Genomic DNA, 27,102 nt, shown 5'->3' with positions numbered 1-27,102 from the left:
GCGTAGGATGGGAGGGCAAAAATGATCATCCAATAAGCACTGCATCTTCCTTAATGTCCCTCACAGTGGCCGGGTTCGCCAAAACAGAGATCAAAGGACTATGAGACATGAATGCCGATCTAGCTGGTTGTGGATGAAAACAAGTTGATGTCAAGACGCTTGGTTAGCTACCACTGGCTTTTCTTTAGCCCCTAGCAGTATCTAATAGTCCAGTGCAGTCCACCGTCTAATAGGCCAGTGCAGTCGTCCACCGTGTAGCTAGACAAAGCCTCACTGCCGCAGTTAATGTTGTTGATGGATCTCTTTGGAGCTGAACTTTCTATTGTATAATGTTTTCTATTTTCGTGGTGTGCGGATTTGTTTTCCTTCTCAAAAGCAATCAACCATTGAAGTTCTTCAATTTTGGGCACCTGAGTCATTCCTTCCAAAGAATATTAATTGTTCTATCAAATCAGATTCATATAGAGCCATGAGTTCTAATTTGATCCGATTTTGTCAATATCCAATTCACGTGGTTTTCCTGTATCAATGGAAACATTTTCTCCCACTTTCATCAACAAAGATGTTCAAAATTCCAGGGTGCCAGATTCTGCCTGTTCTTAAAGCTGGGTAGGAGATTAGACGGTAATAAATTATTGAAAGCTTGATGAACATTAAGGGCAAAACTTCAGCTTCGTGGAGAAGTAGCATCAGCATCCTTCTGTCGAAGACTCGGAAGTGTTGGTATACTACTTGGTTGATGAGTTTGGGACATAATTTTTAGCACATTCAAAAAAGATGTTAGCATACACAGAAAAGGATACAAGATGCCTGATAAAAATCATCCAGGATTCCCAGAGTTTCAATCCATCCAAAGAGAGAGGAATTAAGGACTTTTATTCCCAGAGTCATTCCTTCCATACAAGAATCTATCAATAAATTTCAAAAAAATTAGCACTTGTATCCGCAAAGAGAGGAGCTTTGATACTGACATTGTATAACATAAAGAGAATCATCCTGAGAATCAAGATTACCAATGTAATTCCTAAAATTGGAGAGTGCGCCATCCATGGAATATTTCTCTATGCTAGATGACTCTAGCATACACCAGGATTAGTCTGAGGATGATGAGGCAATGGATGCAGATGTAGAGATGCCTCCATATATTTCCAATGTCTATTTTGATGAACTTATTCCGATGCTTGTATTGTGAAAAGCTTTTTCAAAAGAGATTTTGGGATTTCTTTCCCATGTAGAATACACCAGTCAAATAACCCAAAATCTATTCGCCAAAAACACAAGACCCTTACCAACTACCAACCCAACCACACGCTAGGCACACATGCAGTTTTGACAGGAATGCAAGAGTTGCCAAGGTAAAACTATTAACTTTGCCATACACCTACTTCCTAAAGAAAATTCAAATGCAAGAACGAAAGGAAAATAACACCATCACAAAAAACCCAAATGGGCAAAGCAGCAATAAATAAAAATCACGCTAAAAATTCTAATGTAATTCAAAGCCAATAATAAGACATTCAGACGACAATTCATAATTCTACCTTTCTCAAAAAAGAGACAAATCATAATTCTACTAGACACATTAATGGTTCCTTATCAAAAAAAAAAAAAAAACACATTAATGGTTCTTACTCCCGTACACTTGGATCGGTTCTGTAATAACAACTCACCATTGCAGACAGCAGTCTCCTGCACCAGGATCCAGGAATTTCACTAATGCCTCCAAAACCCATCACATAAAATAACTAGACACTAGTCCTTGCACAACAGCCCCACTTGTATACAAGTCAACGGTAAGCTGCATGAAATAACTGAGGCTTGATCTAGGAAGCAGGAAACTCGATTTTGCATCTACCGCACTACTGCTGTTGCTGCTGCTGCTGAGGATCATAGTACTGATCACTATTATTATCACCATTCCATTCATCATCATTATTGTTGCTGTTATTATTATTGTTATCATGCTTATCTCCAGAATCAACCTGTTCCTTTTCCCTGTTCCATTGCTCAATCTTGGCCCTTCTTTCAGCACTGCTTTCCCTGGCTGGAGGACTCCTATTCCTTCTCCCCACAGGGCTTCTACTTCTTCCTCTACGTCCACCAGGACTACGGCTTCTAGGCCTCCTGTTTTTATCATTGAAACGATCTCTCTCATCATCTCCTCCTCTTCTGCCAAAACCACGACCTCCGTGTGGACGCTCCTGATAACCACCACGCTGATGCTTTTGAGGACTATGGCTTCTGCTGCGACTACGGCTCCGCCTTCGCCTGTTTCTTCCGAATAATCGCCTCCTCAATTCCCTAAATTCAACATAAAGAGATAATGAAGCACCAGGTCATCATTAATAGTGAACTGGCTAAAATAAGAGAAAAGAGATGGTCACCTGCTAATCTTCTTCAAATGCATGAAATTGCAGTAGCCACCTCGATTGCATACATTTTCTTCATACTGCCTACATGTAGCTTCACGGAAGTCGGTCACTGGTGAAAAGTCAACAATGATGGGGCGCCCTAGTATGTTTAACATTTATCATAGGCCAGAATGTTAGTAGGCTTCATGATAACAGTAATTTTACTACCAATTATTACTGCAACCATTATGTGGAAGAAACAAAGCAACACATTGGAGGATATAGCAGGTGGCGGGGATAACATTACATTCTACAACCAAAATAATACTAGAACTATATTACATGCAATAACACTTAATCCACCAGTCTATTTAATATGTAGTCGCAATCAAACTCAACCTACCAATCAAACTTTATTGCCTTGATTGTTAGTGGCTGTAATGATCAACAGTTTTACAATTTATTCCCAGGAATTGGAACCGTTCACTTGTTTACTGGTCCAAGAAATGTAAAGCCACTGTGCATCTACCTATATATACCCAGAAGTCTACCAAACTCGCTTTGCGAATCTGGGATAAGAAATGGAGCCTCCTGCCAAACCAAATCTTTAGGAGATGGGCAAGCCTAGCAAATAGCTAGGTGGGTGCCATGAGGGAGTTCGAACCCGGACCCCATGGGAGCAAACCATGGGCCTGGTCTTGCAACTACCTTACAGATCTAGTTTACATCTCATGCTCTAACCATCTGCATAGAACATCATCCGTTTATTAGTAACTACAGTTTCTGAACCTTATTTCCTTCTCTTTCAAAGTAAAGTCTGCTAGTACTATGTTAAGTTTCGTGGATGGTGGCCAATGGCAACGCCCGAAAATTAACATAAAATAAAGTCAATGTTTACTCAAGTTGGGCCAAATATCAATATACCATGGACTAAATTGACACAAGCGCACACATGGACTAGTCCCTTTCATATTTAGATTTGGAGTACCATACCAACAAAGAACAAAAGTTGCACATAATTATATATAAGCTGGAATCATAAAGATAGAAAGGGCAATTGATCTGCAGATACCTAACCAAAATGTAGTTCATGCAATTGTAATCCAAGATGAGTAAATTACATGACGAATCAAATTAAAAGGGTTGTACTGGAGATATTTTAATCCGGTTGGACTAACATACTTGGGTGAAATTTGACACTATGAATCTCAGGTTTTCTAACAGAGAATAATGAGCTAAACTAATGCCAAGTCATAGAGTTATCACAATACAAATGGTAAGAACTTCGGCTACAATTTTTAGTCAACATCACTTTGTCATTACAGCTTAAAAATTGATATCATCTTATCAACATTCTTTAAGGAACGAAATCAAAAGCACTGAGCATCCATCATCCCATCACAATAGTTGGTCAAAGAATGTCATAAAAAAGAGCTATCCATATATGATCTTTTATTCGGTATATTGGATAGAGTGATCAAAGATCATTGATACATTTAGTATCAGCTAATAATAATTCCTTTAGAAAAATGGATTCTTGTAGAAGATTGTGGGCGTGTAAGAATGAGTTCTTTACTTTTTTCCGCTCAGAATCCCACAAGCCTAAAGGTCAGCCCAGATACATAATTAACAGTTCCTTAAAACAGAATTCTCATATAAGATTGAGGCATGTAAGAATGAGCCCCATTTTTCATTTTTTGTGCAAAATCCCAAAAACCTTAAGGCCAGCTCAGATAGAGGGCATTTCAATGACTTTTGGAAAATATCTTAAGAGGCTCAAAATTTGAGAAAGTACAAAGGCAGATGAAGAGACTTGCAAGCAATCAAAACCACCGAGTCAACTTCAATAAGTGAGCAATGAGTTACAAAATTTCAGGCAATATTGTTCCAAACCTCATACACTACATTGCAATGTACCAAACCATATATCAACATTCTAGAAGTCACTACTACTAACAGATTACAGCAAATCCTAATCATACCTAGTCTAAATATACACAGCAAATTCAATGTGCATCTATACTTGTATATGTCTATAATGCATCAGAAAATAACCTGCATAGAACCTCCCAGTGAGATTCTGAAGCGCGGCGGCAGCATGTTCTTCCTCCCTGAACTGAACGTACACATTCCCAACCTATCCACACACACAACACATCCAATCAGTCCAACACCAAATAAAATCACAGTTAACAACAAAAACCCTAATTTCGACAAAAAAAAAATACCATGTGGTCAGCCAAATTATCACAGATATTCAAGCTCTCGATCTGTCCGTACTTGCTCAGCTCCTCGAATAGATCCTCATAGAAATCCTGCACTCCAAAAAAAAACAAAAAAGATTGAACAAATTTTGGGTTGAAATCAAAAGAGTAAAGAGGAGAGAATTGGGGGGACGGACCTCGAAGTTGTCTTGGATCTTGCGGGGGTCGAGGGCCTGGCCCTGGGGGTCGACGCCGGGGTTGGTGAGCATATCGGGGCGCTGGTACATGTTGGAGAGGAGAAGGGTGGGGCTGATGCTGGGCTTGGTGTGGAGGCGAGAGCAGCGGTCGCCATGTCGGCAGGCGCCGATCTTGAAGTAGAAAGGGCAGTTAACCCTGTCCTTCTCTGTGCCGAAGATCGATGCCAAGTGCTCCGCCATGCCTCAGTGCTCTCAATAATGCGAGCTCTCTCTCTCTTTCTCTCCCTTTTGATCTTAGTTAGGGTTTTACGTTTTTTAAAATGGCTCCCTTTCTGTATCTCTTGTTAGATCTATAACTAGTAAATGTGGATATCTATAAACAACGAGCTGGTTTGCCCGAGAGGTTAAGGGGGTAGACTTAAGATCTACTGTACATAAGTACGCATGGGTTCGAACCCCATAGCCAGCAATTTTTTATTTTTTCATTTTTTCCTGACTTTTGTATTTCAACAAAGAGCATGACCGAATTTTATGGGAATGATTGGAAAGAGATCACACCATCATTCTCATGTCCAAAATAATTTATATTTATAATATTTTAAGATTTCACAACCCTCGTCATCATTGTATTGGAGAATAGGCCTCAAAACAGCTAAACTTGCTCTAGATAACTATCAAAGTGCCTTGTCTGCTCTAGGTCGGCAACGAGTTATTTGCTTCGTCAAATGGGCGCTGCCACCTAGTGGCAGGGTGAGACTAAGTGTCGTCGGATTTATTTTTCGGCGGCAACGTATGAGGAAAGTTGGGCTAAAGCTGGTAGTTATGCTATGTTGTAATCGGGTTACATATCGAGTTATCTTTCCGCTATGTCACTGCTATATTAAAGCAAATGGAGTAGCTAATTGTGCACTCTTTGCTAGTTGGTGCTTGTTAGAATACAAGTCTCCTATAGAGATTTCTGATATTATTTCAGAAAATACTCTAGGTGTTTATTGTAATTAGGGGTTTAGGCTCAATGTCCCCCCTTGTATTCGACAGTTTCATTAATCAAGGCTTGAGAGCAGCCGCACCAGCTCTTTATTCAAAAAAAAAAAAAACTATCAACATATATTTCTAGTTTATTGACAAAAAGAAAATATATGAAAAACATTGTATCAACAAAATACATATACATCAACAACGTTATTATTTGATATCATAAAATACCAAAAGTTACATCAACAACGTTACACGATTACAACATTGTACATCATGTGACAAAACTATATTATTTGATATCATAAAATACCAAAAGTTCTTATCCGAACCCCACCAAGTGGAAGTCTCAGTGTCTCACTAGAAATCGAATACCAAAAGTTCCTTTCTTGATGTGTATGTTGAGGACTTTCATTATATCGTGCATGAACAACATTATTGGGTATATTTTTACATATATCCAAAAATTTCTCCCCATTTGGAGTTGAGTACTTAATGGATACTGTATAAATGTAATTTTAACTCTATGAAAGAAAACATTTCACCTCTTGTCTAATGATTTAATGACATGAATCATATATCAAATACAAAATCTATAGTAAGTAAGTAACATAGAGATGGGAAAAGTTCGATGGCATCATGATTGAAATCTTTTCTAACAGGTTTACTCTAAGGCCTCGTTTGGTTCACTGAAATTAAGGATTGGGAAATGAAAGTTGTTCATTCCTTGCGTTAGGGATGCAAAAAAAAAAAAAAAAAAAACTTTCTTGATGAAAAGAGATAGGAAATACTTTCCTGAAGCAAGAGAAAATAATGGGGAATGGTTCATTCCAAACTCTAAAAGAAATAAGAATCATTTTTCCCCCTTAATTCTTTACATTTATTACTCAAAATACATTATTTTATTATATTAATTACAAACTTTTTAATAATTTTTCAGATAACTATTTTTATATTACCAAACATCAAAGTTTTTGGACAATTGTGGTGACTAAGTTTTACATGTAGAATGGCTTAATTATACGGAACTTGAATCCCTTTCCCCAATAATTTTCAGCAGAAGTTTTGTTAAACCAGGCCTAATTGTCACGTAATCTATGATCTAAACCCTTTCAATCTAATGCTGATGTCCCGATGGAAATAAAGGTCAAGTAAAATTAGGGTATGGGGATTTCGTTGCAAGAAATGCCTCGTACACACTTGGACAATTGCTAACCCAGTGAGGTGAAAGAACCTAATCTAACAACTTCTCAAAAGCTCAAAGCTGCTTCTTCAACCATTTTCAAGAGAAAAACCTGCTTGGTTACATACCCCCCAGCATCAGTTAAGGTCCACCTGTTCTGTCAGACCTTCAATGACCCTGAAACGGGGTTTACATAGCAAAATAACTTTGCACTTGCCACCAGAGAAGGCAGCCTTTAAACAAATTCCATAAAGCACAGAAATTTCAGTCGGTCAAACTAGTAGTAGTAAATTTCAAAAGCAACTCGAAAATTCACAGTCAAACTTGCTTAAAAGACTTCAGTACAACACTGTGTTCAAGCTCTCAAAACAAAACTTCGGCTGAAGATTATTGGGAAAAGGGATTCAAGTTCCATATAACTAAGCCATTCTACATGTAAAACTTATTCACCACGATGTGAACCGCCGATTTCTCAAATCCCGCTCAGGCACTTAAGCACTTCCATGTTCTAATAGGGTTCGACTGGCACACGGAACTTTGCTCCGGCATAGACTGCTGCTGAACCAAGTTCCTCCTCAATACGCAAGAGCTGTGCATATGAAGATGTATAAAATGTTCAAAAACAAGCACACGACGGTCCAGGAAAATTATTAAGAAAAATTAAAAGGAACAAAGGCACAGAAGAAACTGATGCTAGTCCGGACCTGGTTATACTTGGCAAGACGCTCTGACCTGCAGGGAGCACCGGTCTTGATTTGACCCTGATCAAAAGCAGAAAAGAGTTTCATGAGAAAAAGAAAGGGGGGTTTAGTCAAGTAGGATATGCTTAAGCTTAGATCAAACAAATACCGTGGCCAAACCGACAGAAAGATCAGCAATGAAAGTGTCCTCAGTTTCTCCACTGCAGTAAAAAAAAGTAAACCACATAAGCTACTAGAAACCACTTGAAAAAGGTGAAGATAATCATGCAACTACATTTCAATTTCAAGCTTCAATTTTCAAACCTTCTGTGGCTGGCCATGACACCCCACCCAGCTTTCTTAGACATTCTTACGGCCTCAATACTCTCAGTTACGGACCCAATTTGATTCACCTGTACCACAAACACATTAAGAAACATGTTCATAATGGTCACCAAACAAGTAATAATGACCTGTTAAATAATGAGATTCACATTGTACCTTCAGAAGAAGAGCATTGCAACTTTTCTCCTTGATTGCTTTCTCAACCCTCTGAAAAAACAAATAGGAAATTCAGAGATGTCAATGTAATTGAAGACATGTTATAACAAATATGTCAATTAACTGCTCCATCTGTTTGAAAACTTTGCTATTGTTTTGAAAAAGAAAACTTGAAGGAAAACATAACATGTAAGAGGAACAGCAGAATGAATTGACTATCTTTACGGACCTTGGGGTTGGTGACCAATAGATCATCTCCGACAATTTGTACTTGCTCTCCACATTCAGCTGTCATCTTGGAGTAGTGCTCCCAATCATCTTGGTCAAAGGGATCTTCAATTGAGACAATAGGGTACTCAGACGCAAATGACTTGTAGAGATCCTTGAGAGCATTTCCGGAAATCTTCTGGGAACCATCATTTTTCTGTACAACAAAACAAAAAATATAGAAAATTAATTTCATGATAATTCAACATAAACACTGGTGTAGGTTAGATAAACATGACTAGATAGATATGGAAAGGAGGGCAGAATCGTATAATGAACTTAGAGCAATTAGATCCAAAAAAAACTTTGCTAATATGTCAACTTATTTAACATCATTACGACTATAAGAATTAAATATTTTTTCATCACAACTTGTTCCCTACAATTTGGTATTCCCATTTCATGTTCATAATCTGAGACTAAGTATTGAATAGTCTAGCTTGACCAACCTTAGTCTAGGCTCAACGAACTACTAGTTCTCATTTGACTGAACTGTTATCTAGCTTGGCCAACAAATACAATTACAATCGTAACAGACAGCTTACCTCTTCCTTGAAGTTCAGGTCATAGGTTTTATCTGTTCCGTAAAACTCAGATGCAGCAACATCCATTCCAATGACAACCTACAAGTAGGATAGAATTTTTGTTCATAACTATTGCAATGTCATCAAATTTTCTTCTCAGGAGAATTTCAGAATTTAAGAAAAATTACCTTTCCAGTGTATCCAGCCTTCTCAATGGCAGTCTTAAGCAATTCAAGACCTTCCTTGTTCTCCTGAAATGATACAAATATGACTCTTTCAGTAAAAAGAATAAATAAATAAAAAATAAAAGACCACAGCAAGAAACTTCAATTGTTTCAATTATACTACGGCTGACCTGAATGTTGGGAGCAAATCCACCTTCGTCACCGACGTTGGTTGCATCCTGACCGTATTTCTTTTTAATCACAGACTACAAAAACAAAAGACAGCACAGTCAGCAAGCAATTAAAGAACATTACTGAAAAATGTAAGTCTTCTCCTCATCTACTACACAATTAAAAGCTAAAAAATACCAGTACTGTATGAAACAATATGATCATCCCAAGTCCAGGACTTGTGTTCAAATACCCAAGAAAAAGGTTTTCCAATAGAAAATTGACAACAGAGAACATATTTGAAGATTTATGAATATAATGATCTAGACCATCCACTCCCATAAAGAAAATGGACACACCTTTAGATTATGATATACTTCCACACCCATCTTCATGGCCTCTTTAAATGAGCAAGCTCCAACAGGAAGAATCATGAACTCCTGCAAATATATGTATCAAATACTGTGTAACAAAAATAAGAAGCATAAAAATAGGCAAATAAATAACTAATAACCATACCTGCATGGCAAGTTTGTTTCCTGCATGTGATCCTCCATTGATGACATTGAAAGCAGGAACAGGTAACACCAAATTCTTGTTGCCAGCAAGATTGGCAATGTGCTGAATTGAAAAGACAGTGTCACTAACATCAAAATGAAACTACTGAAAGGAAAAGGACTTCATCTGGCTTTTTGAAGCCTATATTAGCAATGAACAGTATTCAGTGGCTAACTGGAAAGACGTTGGCTCATGCCTACAAACTTCAGCATGTATCCAACTTTTATGTCATACAAGTCCTGAAATTATTGCTATCCCTTAACTGTATTACCAAACTAGTAATAGAACGAAATTATTACCTTGTAAAGAGGAATTTTCTTGACACTAGCCCCGGCTTTGCAGACTGCAAGAGACACGGCCAATATGGCATTTGCACCAAGCTGAGAATGCAGAAGAAATACAGATCAATTTGACTTGTGGTCTTGTGGATGATACGGACCAAAAATTTGCAGACATACATCATATCTGACAATAATTTGTAATGATAGTTTTACCTTTTGTTTGCACCAACCCCACTCATTAACAGTTCCATCGAGCTGCTGAACCATAAAGTTATCAATGGCAGTCTGCTCAGATGGGTCCTGCAAGATAAAATAACAAGCATTATAAACTGCACACAGTACATGTATATTACTTAACCAACTAAAACCTGTGAGGATAAACAACAAACCTTGCCGATCAAAGCAGGGCCGATGATTGAGTTGACATTGTTGACAGCCTACACGTAAAAAAGAAAACTCAATGAACAAGCACAACATATAACAACAGTAAGGTAATAGCTCACAGTAGATCAACTCATAAAACTGAGAGGTATACAAAAGCAATTCACAAGGCTAACTCACCTTCGACACACCCTTTCCAAGGTAGTCTTTGCCTCCATCACGCAGCTCAAGAGCCTCGTACACACCTTCATATCAATGAAAAATTATAAGTTAAATCTGCTTAAAAATGTTTATGCTCATCAATCAACTACTAAATCTAGATTAGTATACAATTTTTCACTAAACTTCTCATGTTAAAAAAAAAAAAAACAATTAGATCACATAAACATACCGGTAGAGGCACCACTGGGAACAGCAGCTCTAGCCAAAGTACCATCAGAAAGTACTATATCGACCTACAATAACACACATCCAGATTTCTCAATCGCATATCTATCGATCTATTAAACAAACCATATCAATCAAGAATCACAAACAAATCCTACATCATACATAATCAAAATGATACTATATCTACGGCATGCAAAATCCTGAAGCAGAATACTACTAAATCTCACTGTCATCGATGAAACTCATCAAATCCATAAACGAACGAAAACAAAATCCATAAACAAACAGATCGCGAGCATAGAAATCATCGCAAAAAGAGATAGATAAAGCGAATACGAACCTCGACGGTGGGATTGCCACGGCTGTCGAAGATCTGCCTCGCCTTAACTGACTGGATCGTAGCCATGGATGAAGAGCTTGAGATGAACAGAGAGAGAATCGATGAGAGTAGTTGCAGTAGTAGCGAGAGTGAAGAGAAGGCACTCCACGTATTTGTAGAGGAACACCGGTTAGTCACAGCCGTTGGATTATTAATTAGGTTTTTGTGAAAAATTAGAGAGAATAAACCCCATTAGGTGGGTCATAACTGACTTTCCGCACGTCGTTTTTTGTTTGGGTGAACAAAAGGATCGCGCACGGGGTTTTTGAGATTGTGGAAAACTGAAAGGTGGGCGAGAGCCGGATCACAATCGCTGGTCCAAGTCAATAGTTTTGGTGTTGGTGGACCAATGCCCAAGGTGGTTTTCAATTTCCAATTTCTCCTTTTGGGTTTTTGATTGTTGAGCAAGGAAAAGCGATTGTTTTGCGTGCAATAATTTCCTCCCATTGTGTTCATTAATTTCCTTACCACAATTTAAACTAATCATTTGTTATAAATCTTAGTCAAAATTTCTTTTAATTTGCTGTTATAAATGAGTATAATGATTTGAATCCAATACACATTCACTTACTTAAAATGATTAGACAAACAATTGTAATACATTCTTTGCAGTTAATAGTCACATAAATGAGTGATAAACTTTTAATAAAATAAGAAACTTATTCTTAAATAACTCGAAGTTAATTCATTAGTGGGAAATGGGTATAAGGAAAGTAATATTGAGTTTGGACTTTTGAAACATTACTGTAAATTTGATCTAAGGTCATCCATTGTTGCTAATGTGACGTCTTTGTTTTATGATTTTCCTTTGTGGTCTTTGGTTTGGCACGGTGGTTATATCTACATGGCTTCACAAAGGTTAAATCTTCATAGTCATCGTGTATTGGTTTTTACCGTACATCGTTGTTCATTACTTCGCATTAATCACATCATAACATGAGATCGTTAATCAAATCTCACCATACGAGCAATTGTATGAAATATCTCCCAACTCCCAAGTCGTGCCCCCAATCGTACTCTAGTTGGTCATTTGTCTTGTTGTCATCTTCTCCTTGCAATCGGACGAGGGTAACCCTAAATTCTCACATCATCCCCCCGATAAAATGATTTGTTACCACTTCTAACCTGCTTACTGTTGTTTTGTATGGCCAAGTTTATGATAAAGGTGTTTAGTAATTTGTGTCACCAATTAATGTTACATTCTTAACAAGTTTTATTTTCAAACGAGACACTAACTAACAAGAGCTGTATTTTCTCCCTCTCACATATATGACATATATGTGTGTATATATATATTTTCAGTATGCAGTTACTTCCATTATCACATGCATGGATCAGATCATGTGAGGACTTATGTATGGTTGTTGTAATATCACTTTCTCCTGCCTCCTACTTGAACTTTCTGTATGCAAAAAATTGTGTAGGATTGTTACAAAAAAAAATAGTCCTAAATAATGAAAACGACAACGTGATTTCAGGTCCATTTTGTCCACCTAATCACTTTGATAAGATGCCGACCTTCTGAGGCATATTCCCTCCATCCACTCTCCAGAAGCCACAGCGCCATCTCAAGTGTCGACTCCCAAGAAACAAACAGCAAGATCTGCAGTTTTTCTTATGTCGACATTGCATTACACATTGACGACAACAGAGGGGGCCTCTCTTTAATACAAATAGTAAACTAATCATTTTGCATTTTGCAATTCAAAAAATATGGATCTACGTGGTTTTAGAGAAGTAAATTTAATTACTGGTAACTTGATAAAAATGCGTCACTCATATATTCTCCTCATATTGTTTTTGGACATGGAATCTTTCTAGCTATTGCGACATCTCATGCTAATAGTTTTGATTTTATTAGCTTTGATCGTCATATAGTCTTTATTTTTTAAGTTGTTGTGGTCGTTTTCATAAACCAAAAATAAATTGATTGTATATTTTGAATATTACGAATAGCCACCAAATTTGTTAAAATAAGGATAAATAGGTTCATGCCATCCAACAAAGTCAATTCTAAATTCTTGGCCATATTTTATTTTTTATCAAATTATTATTGTCACACATTGGAAAATTGTCTTCTTCATTTGATTGGTCCTCTTCCAAAAGGACATGAATTTTCTATCAAAATATCAGCCCTTGACTATTGACTATTTGTATTTTGTCATTCAAAAATGGATACCTCATGCGCATGGCATTGCATGCTCAAGTAGTAGTTAAAGCTTGCTGCACTCTGAACTTGGACAACGGAGAAACAAATTTATATTTGTATCAAACAAGTCAATTGAGGTATAAATCAATTCAATTATATAAGAAATTATCGAATGAGCTTGAATGACCTTCAGTTATATATGAAATAATACATATAGTGTTTCAGTAGTTTACAAATCTATATTCAAGATTAGGAATGGTCGATCATATATGAAGCAGGCTAGCAGCCATATAATTAATTTTGTCTTCTTTTTGTGTTTGTCTGAGTAAAGTGATAGGATCATTTTAATGCGACGTTTTAATTGTTATTTCCTCATATTTACTCAGTTATTTCCTTAAATGAATCCTTCTTGTTTAGGAAAGTTACTATTTTTAGGAAGTTTCTATTTTTAGTAATAGTTTCTATTTTCAGGTCCTATGGAGTAAACAAGCTGAAATGAGCTCATAAAGAGAAAGAAAAGCTAGGGAACGTTGGGAGTAGATTCATGGAGGCACTAGGAGACCTTATGTCTTGAAGATGACACATGGAGGCCCAAGAATCTTATGGATTAATTTGGATTTTCGGCAAATGGAGGAAGCCCATTGGATTTAGGGTTTTGTGGACATCAAAGAGGGATTTTTAGAAGAATAAATCTTTTATTGCCGTGAAAATAAAGAGAGGATCAAAGAAGATGACGTTGGAGATATTTTGGGAGATTAAATCTGATTTTTGCCATGGGAAATGATGGAGATAATTTGAAAATCAAGGAGAGAATCAAGGAGATTACGTTGAAAAAATCTTGGGAGAGTTTCAAGGGATTGTGCAATAAGAAAAGGCTCAAAACAAGTCCAGATTCATCCCTCAATTCTCTCAAGATATGTTGGCCGAAATTAAAGAATAAAATTTGCAGTTTTAATGTGAAAATCAAGAGAAAATCAAGGGGAGGACGTTAAAGATAAAAGCCATGGAGAGATTTAAGGGAGAAAATGTTCAAAATGTGTCCGGATACATTGTCTAGGTTCATGCCTAAATATTTGTCCGAAAATTGTGAATAAAATCATATTAAATCATTGGAAATTCGGCAAATAGATATATTAAAGGATTATGGACTTATTTTGGAGCTTTTTGATTGGTTGGATGACACACAGAGCTGACGTGGCACTACGGGATTGGTCGAAGCTGTGTGGCATTATTGGATAATTCCTTGGGAAATTAAAAGAAGGATTATGAAGCTTGGCCGTCCCCTTATATAAACCCCCCTATGCTAGACGTTTTAGACACACATTCTCATTCAGAAATTCTCCATAACGTCATAAGCTCTCCCTCTCTCTCCACTCTCTAGTTTCAAGTTATGCGTTTTCAAGCAAGGAGAGGAAGAAGAAGAAGGAGCCGTGAAGATCTACCTCCACCATCCACCTTGAAGACTTGCTTCCAAGATTCAAGCTCTCCATCTCCATCTCCACTCACGGTGTAATTCGTTCTTTTTCCTTGTAACCTTTTTGGTTTCCTTGTTTGATTTCGTAGGAATTTGTTTCTAGTTAACAATAACGTTTAGGGCAAAGTTTAAGCCCAATTTCTATGTTTAAATAAAGTTTTCGCATTTTGTGATTGTGATTCTAAGTTGCTTATGTGAGTTTGATCGATTGAATTTGCTTGACAAAAAACTTTTATATGTTTATCTTATTTGGGTCGACACTTATAGGATTTGCATGTAATTGGTTCTAGATTTAGGTAAACGATTCACCTAATAGTTTTGTGAACCTAAATCACAAGTAGTAAAGGCTTTGGACAAAGGTCGAATTCAATTGAAGAGGATTCCAAATAGGTGAACTTATTCATACTAGGTTGTGCACTTAAGTTGATAACATTTCTCTATGCTTCTTGCGTTGAACATGTTTTGATTAGCTAGCTTTCTAGACTTTGATTGCATGTTTAATAGGATTGATCTAGGTGCTTTCACTTAAGTTAATTAGTAAAGGAAAGTAAAATATGGGAAATCATTTGCGTCGAATGTTCCACATGATCAACTTCTTTCTCATGACTTAGATGATCAATTGTAGGTTTGAATCGAATTTGATTACATGGAATTGGTTTTGATCTTTGTTTCTTACGTTTCATTCTTGTACATGTGTTTTTATATTTTCTTTCTTTTATTTTTTTTAATTTTCAAAACCCTAAACTTAAACCCCCCTTTTATTTCGTTAATTGTATATGTTCTTTTTGTAAATTTCTACTTTGTATTTTTATTAATTCTTTATTTGTTTTACAATGACAGGTGTACCCTCAATCCCCGGTTAGAACGATTCCTATTTACCATATACTAACGATGACATTTTTCAGGGTTAAATTGCGCGCTTGCTTTTAAGCGTATCATAAAGCTTGCTACAAGTAGCAGCCAGGTACCTGGAACTGATAGTCTCATGATTTGGTTTAATAATTCAAGGAGCATGGACATCAAAATGGAAAAAATAATAATAATTTACGGTTGCTATTGGTGTTTAACCTGCAAAAATCAAATAAAAGTGTGCAAAGGGATTCTCATTGGAAGAGAGGTATCTTCTCTATGAGACTTTTTTGACTGAATTAGAATTTGATTACGAGGGGTTTGTAGATGCTTGTGGCATCGAGACGTGGATTGTCGGGCACTTTCTCGTTAGTGGCGGATTCAGAATTCAAATTTTGGAGGGGGCTTGAGTTAGTATCGGAGTTTGAATAGAAAAATGTGGGGTATTGTTAGAATTTTGTTGGAAGTAAGTCCCACATTGGAAACAAGTCTCTCTTTTGCATCCTTTAGATGTGTATACACAACGCACATTAAATGGATAAGTGGAGAGGCAAGGCCCATTGGGATGAAAGTATTTACAAGACATCCGATCCTAATGGGACTTGTATGTGTATACACATATAAATGATGCAAGTGGGAGGTTTGTTTCCAATGTGAAATTTATTTCCAACAAAGTTCTAACAGTTAGTATCTTCTAAACAGAAAGTAGACGAACAAAGCACCCACAAAAAATACAAGAAAATTGATTTTGGTCACTAGTCCCCATGTAGCCAGAGAAGAGAGGAAACCCAAAGCTTGGCCAAAGTCTGCGACCAAGATTCAAACGACGTTGCCAAGAACCCAAGCGACGACCTCTACCTCTCTCTTATGTTGAGAGAGTTTTTTTGTCTAAGTGCAACCTTGAAGTAGAACCTGCTTTACTTTAAGGGTCTTTGACCAAAAGCACCAAAATTGGTTAAAATTATCTCACTTATCCAAGCAACATATTTTTATTCCACTAACCAAATTTAAAGAGAAATGACAAATATGCCCTCAGCCTAATTAATAAACTACAGCCACTGTCATGCCACTCTTTCTTTCTCTCCCCCCCCCCCCCCGGATTCAGAACCCGACGCCTCCGAGCCCGGCTCGCTCCACGACGGACGCTCTGGTGAGTACTAGCTTGCTACGGCGCTACAGGTAGTCGTTCTCGAGTTCGGCACGGCGAGGAATCAGAACTCTCTCTCTCTCCGATTTGTACTGTTTCTACACTCTCTCTCTCTCTCTCATCCCTCTCACTTGATCCACCACTCACCGGTGGAATACGGCGTTGGCGTAATAGTCGAACTCACGTCTCGAAAAATGAAAAGTCAACAGCCACAAAGTGAGGGACCATGGTGGCCGAAGCGTGGTACCTCACCAGGGGCGGAGCCAGAAATTTTTTTCAGGTAAGGCAAGACAATGGCAGGAGGGGAAGAAAGGAAAATTAGAGGGAAGCTATAGATTCTGGAGGCAATTATGAAGATTTTGCCCTGTTTTTGCCCAATTTCTGTCATTTTCTTCCCCAATTCACCTTGTTTTGCCTTGATTTTGCCCAATTTCTGCCATTTTCACATACTTTGCTTACACCAAATCAGTGTAAACTCAAAAACCCAGTCTAGGCAAGTGCCTAATCTGGGCTCTATGTGAATCTGCCCCTGTACCTCACGACCTCACGCGCCACGGAGTGTGTGTACCTCATCTGCGTCAGTTGGTCCGCCGTGATCAGTTCATCCGACTTCGGGTCCAAAACTCCGGCGACCTCTTCCCTAATCTTGGCTAGAACCTTCGGGTGCGAGTCGAGCTGCACCATCGCCCACAACAGCGACGACGTGGAGGCATCCTAAGCAGTAAATAGAAAGTTGAACAGGTGAAAACGAATTGGGCTGGATATGGCCTGATGGGGGTGAAGAATTGAAGGAACTGAGTAGCTTGTTTCAGTATTCGCAGAGCACAAGAAAGTAGATAGTTTTTTTTTTGGTAAAATGGGGGTAGAAGGAAAGAAAAAGGAAAAAAAAAAGTTTTATTGGGGGTAATAAAGGTCTATTAGGGGGCAATAAATGTCTACTAGGGAGCAGTAAATGTTTTAAATTGATGTAGTCTCCTCGTTCTTTTCCTTAATTAAAGTTTTATTTGTCTAATTTTATGGAAATTAGTTCTGATTTCGGGGACCGAAAGGTTTATTGGGGGGCGCAATAAACCTCTCCGACCCCCTATGAGATCTCCAACAACTTCTTTGGGGACCTCCGGCGAGGTTTCATAAATTTTTATTACCCCCCAATAAAGGTCTATCGGGGCGCAATAAAGGTTTATCGGGGCTCAATTTCACATTTACTGCTCCCTGGTAGACATTTATTGCCCCCAATAAAACTTTTTTATTCCTTTTTCTTTCCTTCTACCCTCATTTTACCAAAAAAAAAACTATCTACTTTCTTGCGCTCTGCGAAGACTGAAACAAGCTACTCAATTCCTTCAATTCTTCACCCCCATCAGGCCACATCCAGCCCAATTTGTTTTCACCTGTTCAGCTTTCTATTTGCTGCTCAGGATGCCTCCACGTCGTCGCTGTTGTGGGCGATGGTGCAGCTCGACTCGCACCCGAAGGTTCTGGCCAAGATTAGGGAAGAGGTCGCTGGAGTTTTGGACCCGAAGTCGGGGCGCAATAAAGGTTTCTTAAAATTAGTTATGATTGAGTGCATGTGAAATTGATGAGAGATTTTTATCAAAATCCTACAGCCATAAACATCTTGCTTCACACCAATGATGCTAATCTTGGTGAGAGAGAGAGAGAGAGAGAGAGAGAGGGATTAGAGAACCGTAGCACATTCACATAGGTTTGCAGGTATAAGTTGGAGAAGGGGAAGAAAAAAAATATGGGCAAAGTTGGAAGTTTGTTGTGCAAAAATATCAAGAGAGGTCTAAATAGTAAATTTGGAGATATGAATAGAACCACCAATATTTTATTAGAGTCTTTATGGCTAAATGGGAAAAAAAATAAGTTGGTGGTGTAAGGGGGAAAAAGTCCCTAGAATTAGGGTAAATGGTCAAAATTCCTTACTTTAATTAGGACTTTAATTACTTTAACCATGACTTTTTTCAATTTCCTCATAAATTAAAATTTAAAAACAGTAAATATTACATGAATACCATTAACCACTGTTAAATTTTAGGATTAGAGTCTTGTGAAGCGTGAAAGTACCTAAGATGCCCGTACCGGAAGGGTCCAAGTCCTCCTATTCAAGGTTTTAAATATCGGTATTTTCATATCTATCGGTACATAAATACATATGAATGTCAACTTATTAGAAAAAAGTCAATTTATTAGAAATTTAGAATTACATATAAATACATATGAATGTCAACTTCATCGATCTACATCCAAAAAGAGACTCTAGGCGGTTGAAAAACCGCTCGCTGGTCTATGAAAATGCAATAATTAGATAAAGACATATGACCCATATAGTGCGAATTGTAGTGATGAACATGATAGTTATAGATATCTTTAGACCTACCGACTGTTTCCCCTATAAGGGGATAATAAGGATGAACCCAACTGGATGACTGATCATATACTTCTCCATATTGATTATATCCATAAGCATTATAACCAAATTGATTGTTGTCTTCATGAGATTCATTTGAGATCCCACTGCGCTCTGTGCCTAAACTGATAGAGTCAAAACTTAAGGCAATTGAGGAGATCTCTCTTCACTCAGATTTGCCTTGAGGAGATATCTCTTCACACAAATTTTCATCTAGAGAATTACTGAGTTTGTTTTTAATTTTTATATCAAATTTTACAGATATTTCTTCACTTTATCGGGGATATATCGCAAATATCTAATATACGGGGATATTTGACAATGTCGGAGAAATTTCGCAAAAACGGTAGAAGATAAGATATTTACCCCCAAGATATATCGATCCGTCGAAAAAATGAGATATCGGTCGGAAATATCGCAGATATTTCAAACCTTGCTCCTATCTCCCCTGACAAAATCCCTTCCTAACCTCTCATTGTTCCCTTCGCCCCAAACCCCCCAAAACCAAACCCCTCGTTCATTCCCAACCCAACTCCTTCACAAACCCTCTCTCTCACTCTCACTCCGTCACTCTCTCTCTGAAACAAAGCAACATGGCAGCCTCTCTCACCATCTCAAGGCTCCTCGCAGCCCCCAGATCCCTCTCCCTCTCCTCCACCACAACCAAAGCCTCTCTCTTCTCCGCCAAACCCTTCTCTTCAAAATCCTCCTACGCCCCTTTCTCTCTCAAACACCACACCCACCCCAAACCCCTCAAGTTCTCCACCTCCGCCGCAAAACCCATCTCCGCCACCATCTCCGTCGGCGACAAGCTCCCAGAGTCCACCCTCTCCTACCTCGACGCCGCCGGCGACGTCCAGACCGTCACCGTCTCTGAGCTGACCAAGTCCAAGAAGGCCGTCCTCTTCGCCGTCCCCGGCGCCTTCACCCCCACCTGTTCCCAGAAGCACGTTCCCGGCTTCGTGGAGAAGTCGGCCGAGCTCAAGGCCAAGGGGGTCGACACCATAGCTTGCATTTCGGTCAACGACGCCTTCGTGATGAAGGCGTGGAAGGAGAGTCTCAAGATCGGAGATGAGGTACTTTTGTTGTCCGATGGGAATGGGAACTTCACCAAAGCCATCGGGGTCGAGCTCGATTTGAGTGATAAGCCGGTGGGATTGGGAGTCAGGTCCAGAAGGTACTCGCTTTTGGCTGAAGATGGAGTCGTGAAGGTGTTGAACTTGGAGGAAGGTGGTGCTTTCACTTCCAGTGGAGCTGATGATATTCTCAAAGTTCTGTGATTTTGAGGTTTTATGTGTTTTGGCTGTGGTTTTAGTAGAGAATACGTATGTCCATGCACGAGTTTCTTGTTTTGTTTCATAATAATGGATGCGATGCAATCCCTGCAGGACTTTTGTTTTTGTGAAATGCTGGATTTTGTGCACTTTTGGGTTTTGATTTTCATATAATCGATATGCATAAAGTTCAACATTTAAGGTTCGACAAAGATGAAAAAGCAAAGGTTTCAAAGGTATAGTAAAAGTTGGTTTTTTAGATGCTTGCTAAGACATGAAGTTCAGTGCCTTTTACTATACAGATTAGGAAGCAAGGGCAATCTTGAGCTTATTGAATAGTGGACACTAGCAGATCATTCTGGTAGTGAAGGGCATTCGGGCAGCTATGTCTAGCAAGTTCTAATGCAACTCATGTTTAGAAGCAGACACAAGTCACTGCCCAAAAGCAAAAGAGATGCTTGCAGTTACCGTGATTCTGCTTCACATCAATTCAAGCAGGCTCTCCATGCCTCATCTAACCATTGTTTCCTTTGCTTACTCATCATACTGCAAAAACAAAACAAAAGTCTTCGGAAGAAGATAATTGCTGTTCAGTTGAATGGGTTAGTAAGACAAGTGGCCATAGGGAATTTTCATATTATTTTAAAACTCAGTTATATCGAATTTCCAGCAATCCTTCTGTAGTATTATTTCACTCTCTCAGTGTCAGTGTCAACCCAGCAGAGTGCTTTCATCCAAAGGATCAAGAAAACAAATCAAATTTTACTCCATCAGTACTGAGCTGATCCCTAGCATGCTTAATCCACAGAAGTGTTTCTTTCTTCAGGATTAGACGAATTTTTATCCCAAAAAGGGTACTGTTATGCTAGGAATCCCACGAAGGGTTACCCTGGTGAAAGAATCATACTAGGGATTTGTCTAAATCCGACAAAGGGTTGATTTTGGGTGAAAAGTAAATACACTGGTGTTCAGATTTGTCTTGAAGATTGAGTGGTTGTCTATTTCTCTCTTCCTATACACTTAAAAATACAGTTGTATCACTGAACTTTCTCTGTTCTTGTTCTAGCTTGTATGCTCATCATAATACACAACAAAGTGTCATTTCTGGTTGGTTAATCTACTTGGATAAAATCAGTTTCAATAGCTGCAACTCAAGCTCACATTAACTAACTTCTGAGTCTTATCCCAATCAAATTGGATGACTCCAATTTTATTACTTGAAATAGAGCTTTCAGCTCAGTTTTGTGCTAGAGGGCAATGATCTGTAAGGTTACTTACTATGTACAATCGTAAATACCCCTGTCCTCCCAAATTTTTCATTACAAAAGACGAAGGTGTGGCAGCTGAGATCACTACTGCTTATAAAGAGTGGGTGCGAATAGATAAGGCTTTACTACGTCTACTCAAAGCAACTTTGTCGGATCAAGCAATGCAATATGTAGTTGCAAGCAGAACTTCAATGGAAGCATGTAGCTTAGTCAGCATGAAAGGTATTCTATTGTGTTCAGGGCAATTTAACTCAAAACTGATCTTCAGACCATACAGAAGGGCACAAGATTCTATTGAAAAGTGCCTTCTATTGTGCTGTTGGAGTCAAAGTTTCTGAAGGAGGACTAGTCTACTAAATCCTACTCTCTAGCGTAGCGCTAGCTCATGACAACAATGGCAGATGTGACTCTAATGGTGGTGGCTGGAACAACTTCGATGGAGGATATGGAACAACAGGAATTATGGAGGCAGCAGGAAAAAACTATGGTGGCACAAACAAGTTTACCAGAATCAACTAGTGGAATGGTGGAAACAATGGCAGAGGTTTACAATGGTTATATTAATGGCATCGATCTATACAACCAAATCCACCAACCCGAATTCCATGTAGGCTGTAATTCCTTTTGAATAAGGCTAGTCAAGAGACCTTATTCTAGTAAGGTTTAATTTCTTCAATGAATTAGGCTAGTGTCGATACCCTTGAGTATAGTAAGCCCTCGTAACACCAAGAAGCACCGCTGCGGCGCTGCCTCAGCCATATAGCTTAAGCACCAAGGAGTTCTACCACTACACCCGCAATGCACCATCACAATTAACCTTTACATAGCCCACAGATGGGATTGCCAATGAAGCACTGAGGAGTGAGGACATTATATTCTGTCTAGGCTCCAGACGATGGTTAATTATGCTGTTGTGCTTTAGCTAGCCAATGTTCATGTAGTTGTGAGTTTTGACATCATGCAATAAATAACATGCTCTCAGGTTGCATGCTCTCAGGTTGCATCTACAATCTCATATACCAAAAGCTAAATAAGCTAGGCTTTCCTCATAAGACCCATCCATCATGGACCGTCTGCCTAATTCTTTCCAATAAGCATTTCTTGGTCAAGTATCACTGGGTACATAAGATGGCGAGAAAGAAAAGCTACAACTGGACTAAGATGTTACGAGGCCTGGAAAAGTCTAAAGGCGTCTTCATTAAGAAGGTGCAAACACGATCAGGACGAGTCTGCAACTTAATTTTGTCCCAACACACTGGAAAGCAATTTAATTGTAGTGTGGTAGAATACTTCAATTACTTTATCAAATAGAACATATTTAACACACTGGAAGGTTGTAGCATACCTTAAAGGAAATTCATTCTATAAGAAAGAAAGTGATTCAAGTGATTCCGATTCAAGTGATTCAAGCATACATGTAAATAAGTACCGAGCATATGCAAGTTGTGTGATAAGAATTCAACAAAGTACTTCAATCATAAAGTACAATCAGGCACAGAAGGCAACAAATTGAAGCTAGCAACTTCCCGAATACCATTCAACCATTTATCCAAGCAACCCAAATTGAGTAGCCGCAACATGGATGTACACCCGAAACTTCTTTATCACAGCATACTCCAAGGAAAACTTTGCATCTGCAAATATGTAAGATGAAAAATGTTGAGGCATTAACTGGGATATAAGATAGAAATCCAATGCACAACTGGCCTCCAAAATGAGCATACAACCTAAATGAAGTAGTCAAGTTTTGGCTGAAGCAAGACCACATTATACCTTTCCTTATACGTTCAAGGTATAATTTTGCTCTGAGAATAACCACAAAACTATGTAATTCTTAGGAAACACAACATTCACAATGCAGCTATTTATAGAGATAACCTACCTTGGGGTTCCTTGGAGATAAATTTGGCAAGCTCGAAGCGTTTCAACTGATAACTTTCTACAAAGTCATCAAAGCTCCTTGCTCACTCCCACCTGCCAACCGTTGCTAGTTTACTTCTCATATTGTATGACATGTCTGACTAACTCTTTTTTGGAGGTAAACTGTATTCTTCTTCAAGGATCTTCCAACAGACATGTACACTATGGGTAGTTGGCTACCGGCTTGACAATATTCTATCTTTATATCTCTCTTGACGAATTCTTGTGCAGAAAAATTTCAACACAGAAGCATTTATTCCCTACACCTTGGCAACAGAAATTGCATCTTCATTAGAGCTAACATCATCCATTCCTTTAGCACTCATTTCTAAGCAGATAACCTGGGCCTCTTGAAACCTGCCCTCCTTTTGGAGGCCAGTTGTAAGCTCAATGCATGTGGAGACGTTTAGAAGATAACCATTCTCAACCAGATCCCTGTACCAAAAATATGCGCCACTGAAGTCCTTTAGTTCACAGTGTCCCTTCACAAGTAAGTTATACGTATCAGCTTTAGGTGCCAATCCTTTAGCCTTCATATCATCGACGAGGTCCTTTACCTCTGACACCTTTCCTTGTTTGAAGTGCCCAAGAATTAAGCTATTATACGTCATCTTGTCAACATTGATTTTCTGGTTTACCATCTCACAGTGCAAAGAAAGTGCCTTCTGAGTATCTCCATGCTCTGCATAACCGTGGATGAGTGCATTATATATGATTCGATCAGGACGCAAGCCCATTTGTAACATCTCATTAAACAACTTTTCTGCTAATACCATATTGTCCCTGCTACATCCACTAATTAGAGGATGATATGTATTCAAAGTAGGTTTGATGCTCAGATTCTTCATAGTTTCATATAATTCCAGACATTTCTGGGTGTTTACTGTATCAGAATAACCTGAAATTAGGGAGTTGTATGTGATGACATCGGGTCTATAACCACTGCTTGTAATTTGAGACACATAATCTTCAGCTTCAATCATCCTTCCTTTCTTGCAGAGTCCATGTATGATTGCATTGTAGGTTGCAAGTGTTGGACTTATCCCATTTTTTGCCATCTCATCAAAAAATCTGAAAGCATCTTTCAGCTTCCCCTCTGTAGAGCTACCATCAATGAGCATATTATATATCTGTGCATTTGGCAAAACCCCTCGGCCTACCATGTCTCTGAGTTGTATTTCAGCTTCAAGAAGTCTCCCATCCTTGCATAAACAATTTATAAGGGAACCATAGCTCACAACATTTGGTTTAATTGCCTTACCTTCCATGTCTTCAAGAATCTGGAAACACTTATCAAATGCGCAAATCTGCCCATAGCCATTAATAAGGGTGTTATACGTCTCCAAATTTGGCGAAACTCCCTTCTTTACCATCTTCTGTACCCATTCCTCCGCCCTATCCATATCCTTTGTCTCACAGAATTTGTGAATCAAAGAATTGAAAGTGATGCAATTTGGCCTCAACCCACGAGCTTCCATTTTCCCAATGACCAAAATGGCTCTGTCAATGTCAGATTGTCGACAATATCCACTCACCAGAGTATTATACACTACTTCATCTGGAACAAAACCAGTTTCCATTAATTTCTTCAAAATCTCCTCCGCTTTCTCCATCTTTCCTTTCTTGCACAACCCATTCAACAATATACTACAAGTATACCCATTGATCCTCACACCTTTCCTGGTTGCTTCTTCAAACAAAGCCAACACGCCCTGATCATCACCACACCTCAGATGTCCATCGAAAAGTATACTATAAGTAAAACCATCCGGCACAAATCCATGAGCCTCCATCTCTTCCAACACCCTTTTCGCTTCCTCCATTCTCTTTGCCTTACAAAGCCCATTAAGCATTGTATTATAAGTCACCACATTCGCTTCCACCTTCTGATCCTTCATCCTCTCTCTCAACCCAAACCCCTTCTCCAACTCACCCACCTTACAATACCCATCGATCAACGTGTTGTAAGTAACCAAAGTCGGCACTCCCCTTCTCTCAAGCATTTCATCGAACACCTTCTCTGCATCCCTCATTTTCTTCTCTTTACACAACCCACTAATCAAAACATTATAAATGAACACATTCGGACTCAACCTATCTCTCTTCATGCACTCCACAAGCTCAACAGCCCTATTCAAGTCCCCCAGCTTCACCGCCGCCTGCACCGCCTTGCCGTACGTGAACTTATCCGGCCGAATGCCCTTACCAGACTCGAAAATCTGCGAAAACAACTCAAGGGTTTTTCTGAACATTTTCGAAGCCACCAAGCACTCTAGCAGCATATTGAGAGTGGCCAAACTCGGACGGAGGTCGCTCTTTCTCATCAGACCATACAACTCAACTGCTTCGCTGGGCATCTTGGACTCCGTGCACGCCGTGAGGAGCATGTCGGAGAATGTGGGTGTCATGGAGGGAGCGGAGAGGGAGAAGAGGTTGTAAAGGTCGGAGGGGGAGGAGAAAGGTGAGGTGGGGAGAATGAGGGACTTGATGAAGCGATTTGCGGTGTCGGTTCGGCCCTGCTGGAGGAGGATTCGGAGCTTGCGGACTTGTTCATGGCGTTGCTGGTCTTGGTGGTTTGAATTGGAGGGTTGGATTATTGGGTCGGAGTCTGTACAGAGAGAAACTGATCGGAGGTTTTGGGTTTTGGTGGGTAGAGACTTGGGAAGAAGAAGAGAGACGCGCCTTGCCATAGCGTTTGTTCAAAATGAGATCGTTTCTGTTTGCTAAAACCCTTCTTAAACCCTTTTGACTCAAAAAAAAAAAAAAAAAAATACGTGTCTGCTTTTGATTGGAGAAACCAAAGCTTTGTGACACAATCACCTAAACTAGCTGTCTAGGGATGAGGGTTTAGGTGATCTCTTGTAAAGGCTCTTGCTCTCTGTCATGTATTATTACTTGCAGTACATGTTATAACCCTCCTTTTCTCCTTACACTGTTTATGCCACTAAAAGCCCAACTATAGAGAGTAGGGTCTTTCATGGGCTTTTTTCATTTCCCCCACCATCTCTTTTGACATGTTAAATATGCCAACTTTGAAGAAAGCATAATGCTGGAAATTGGAATGCTACCCACCGCCTACTAAAATCAATGGTTGCTAGGTTGGTTATTGTTGCATTTGACAACTGTTGATGGACCAAGAACTTTGTAGGGGGTCATTCAATAATGTACTAAAAGCCTCTCAAGCTCTGCATAATTGAGTAAAGAAAAAGACTTGTCCCTGTCTTTAGTTGGATGTTCATCAATGCAAAGCAGAATCATTCAAAAAATATTATTTTGCTTGGTCTCCTGCACTTTGCAGGCACTGATTACCAAATGCAATTCCAACATAATGTCCCATCCATTTCTGGGCCTATAAATCGAAGATGTCTCGGCTTTGTCATTACTACTGTTTTGTAATCTCTC

At 38.9% G+C, this 27,102-nt stretch overlaps 4 protein-coding genes and 1 non-coding gene across 5 annotated transcripts; 2 read left to right on the top strand and 3 right to left on the bottom strand.

Moving 5' to 3' along the window:
• Positions 1 to 1,431: 1,431 nt before the first annotated feature.
• On the bottom strand, positions 1,432 to 5,060 carry LOC133720866 (splicing factor U2af small subunit B-like). Its single transcript, XM_062147341.1, has 5 exons — positions 4,753 to 5,060; positions 4,580 to 4,666; positions 4,407 to 4,488; positions 2,385 to 2,511; positions 1,432 to 2,301 (listed from the first exon to the last, which is right to left on the bottom strand). The coding sequence occupies exons 1-5, from the start codon at positions 4,990 to 4,992 to the stop codon at positions 1,860 to 1,862; spliced, it is 978 nt and encodes a 325-aa protein (XP_062003325.1). The 5' UTR covers positions 4,993 to 5,060; the 3' UTR covers positions 1,432 to 1,859.
• Positions 5,061 to 5,138: 78 nt separating this feature from the next.
• On the top strand, positions 5,139 to 5,221 carry TRNAL-UAA (transfer RNA leucine (anticodon UAA)). Its single transcript has one exon. It is a non-coding gene; the product is annotated as a tRNA-Leu (tRNA).
• Positions 5,222 to 7,172: 1,951 nt separating this feature from the next.
• Positions 7,173 to 11,325, bottom strand: LOC133720768 (enolase). The gene is made up of 17 exons (XM_062147239.1): positions 11,168 to 11,325; positions 10,829 to 10,892; positions 10,618 to 10,682; positions 10,446 to 10,493; positions 10,270 to 10,356; positions 10,075 to 10,155; positions 9,737 to 9,838; positions 9,577 to 9,657; positions 9,238 to 9,312; positions 9,071 to 9,133; positions 8,904 to 8,981; positions 8,321 to 8,515; positions 8,092 to 8,142; positions 7,915 to 8,003; positions 7,760 to 7,811; positions 7,615 to 7,671; positions 7,173 to 7,499 (listed from the first exon to the last, which is right to left on the bottom strand). Exons 1-17 carry the CDS (start codon positions 11,231 to 11,233, stop codon positions 7,419 to 7,421), a joined length of 1,335 nt encoding a protein of 444 aa, XP_062003223.1. The 5' UTR covers positions 11,234 to 11,325; the 3' UTR covers positions 7,173 to 7,418.
• Positions 11,326 to 19,705: 8,380 nt separating this feature from the next.
• On the top strand, positions 19,706 to 20,661 carry LOC133722629 (peroxiredoxin-2E, chloroplastic). The gene has a single exon (XM_062149502.1). It carries the CDS (start codon positions 19,832 to 19,834, stop codon positions 20,516 to 20,518), a length of 687 nt encoding a protein of 228 aa, XP_062005486.1. The 5' UTR covers positions 19,706 to 19,831; the 3' UTR covers positions 20,519 to 20,661.
• A 2,511-nt stretch (positions 20,662 to 23,172) lies between these two features.
• On the bottom strand, positions 23,173 to 26,552 carry LOC133721014 (pentatricopeptide repeat-containing protein At5g12100, mitochondrial). The gene is made up of 2 exons (XM_062147514.1): positions 23,663 to 26,552; positions 23,173 to 23,414 (listed from the first exon to the last, which is right to left on the bottom strand). The coding sequence occupies exon 1, from the start codon at positions 26,388 to 26,390 to the stop codon at positions 23,961 to 23,963; it is 2,430 nt and encodes an 809-aa protein (XP_062003498.1). The 5' UTR covers positions 26,391 to 26,552; the 3' UTR covers positions 23,173 to 23,414; positions 23,663 to 23,960.
• Between the last annotated feature and the right edge of the window lie 550 nt (positions 26,553 to 27,102).

This window comes from Rosa rugosa, chromosome 7, assembly GCF_958449725.1.
Source record: "Rosa rugosa chromosome 7, drRosRugo1.1, whole genome shotgun sequence".
NCBI classification, from domain to species: domain Eukaryota; kingdom Viridiplantae; phylum Streptophyta; class Magnoliopsida; order Rosales; family Rosaceae; genus Rosa; species Rosa rugosa.
This window is presented reverse-complemented; position numbering and strand designations above follow the sequence as displayed.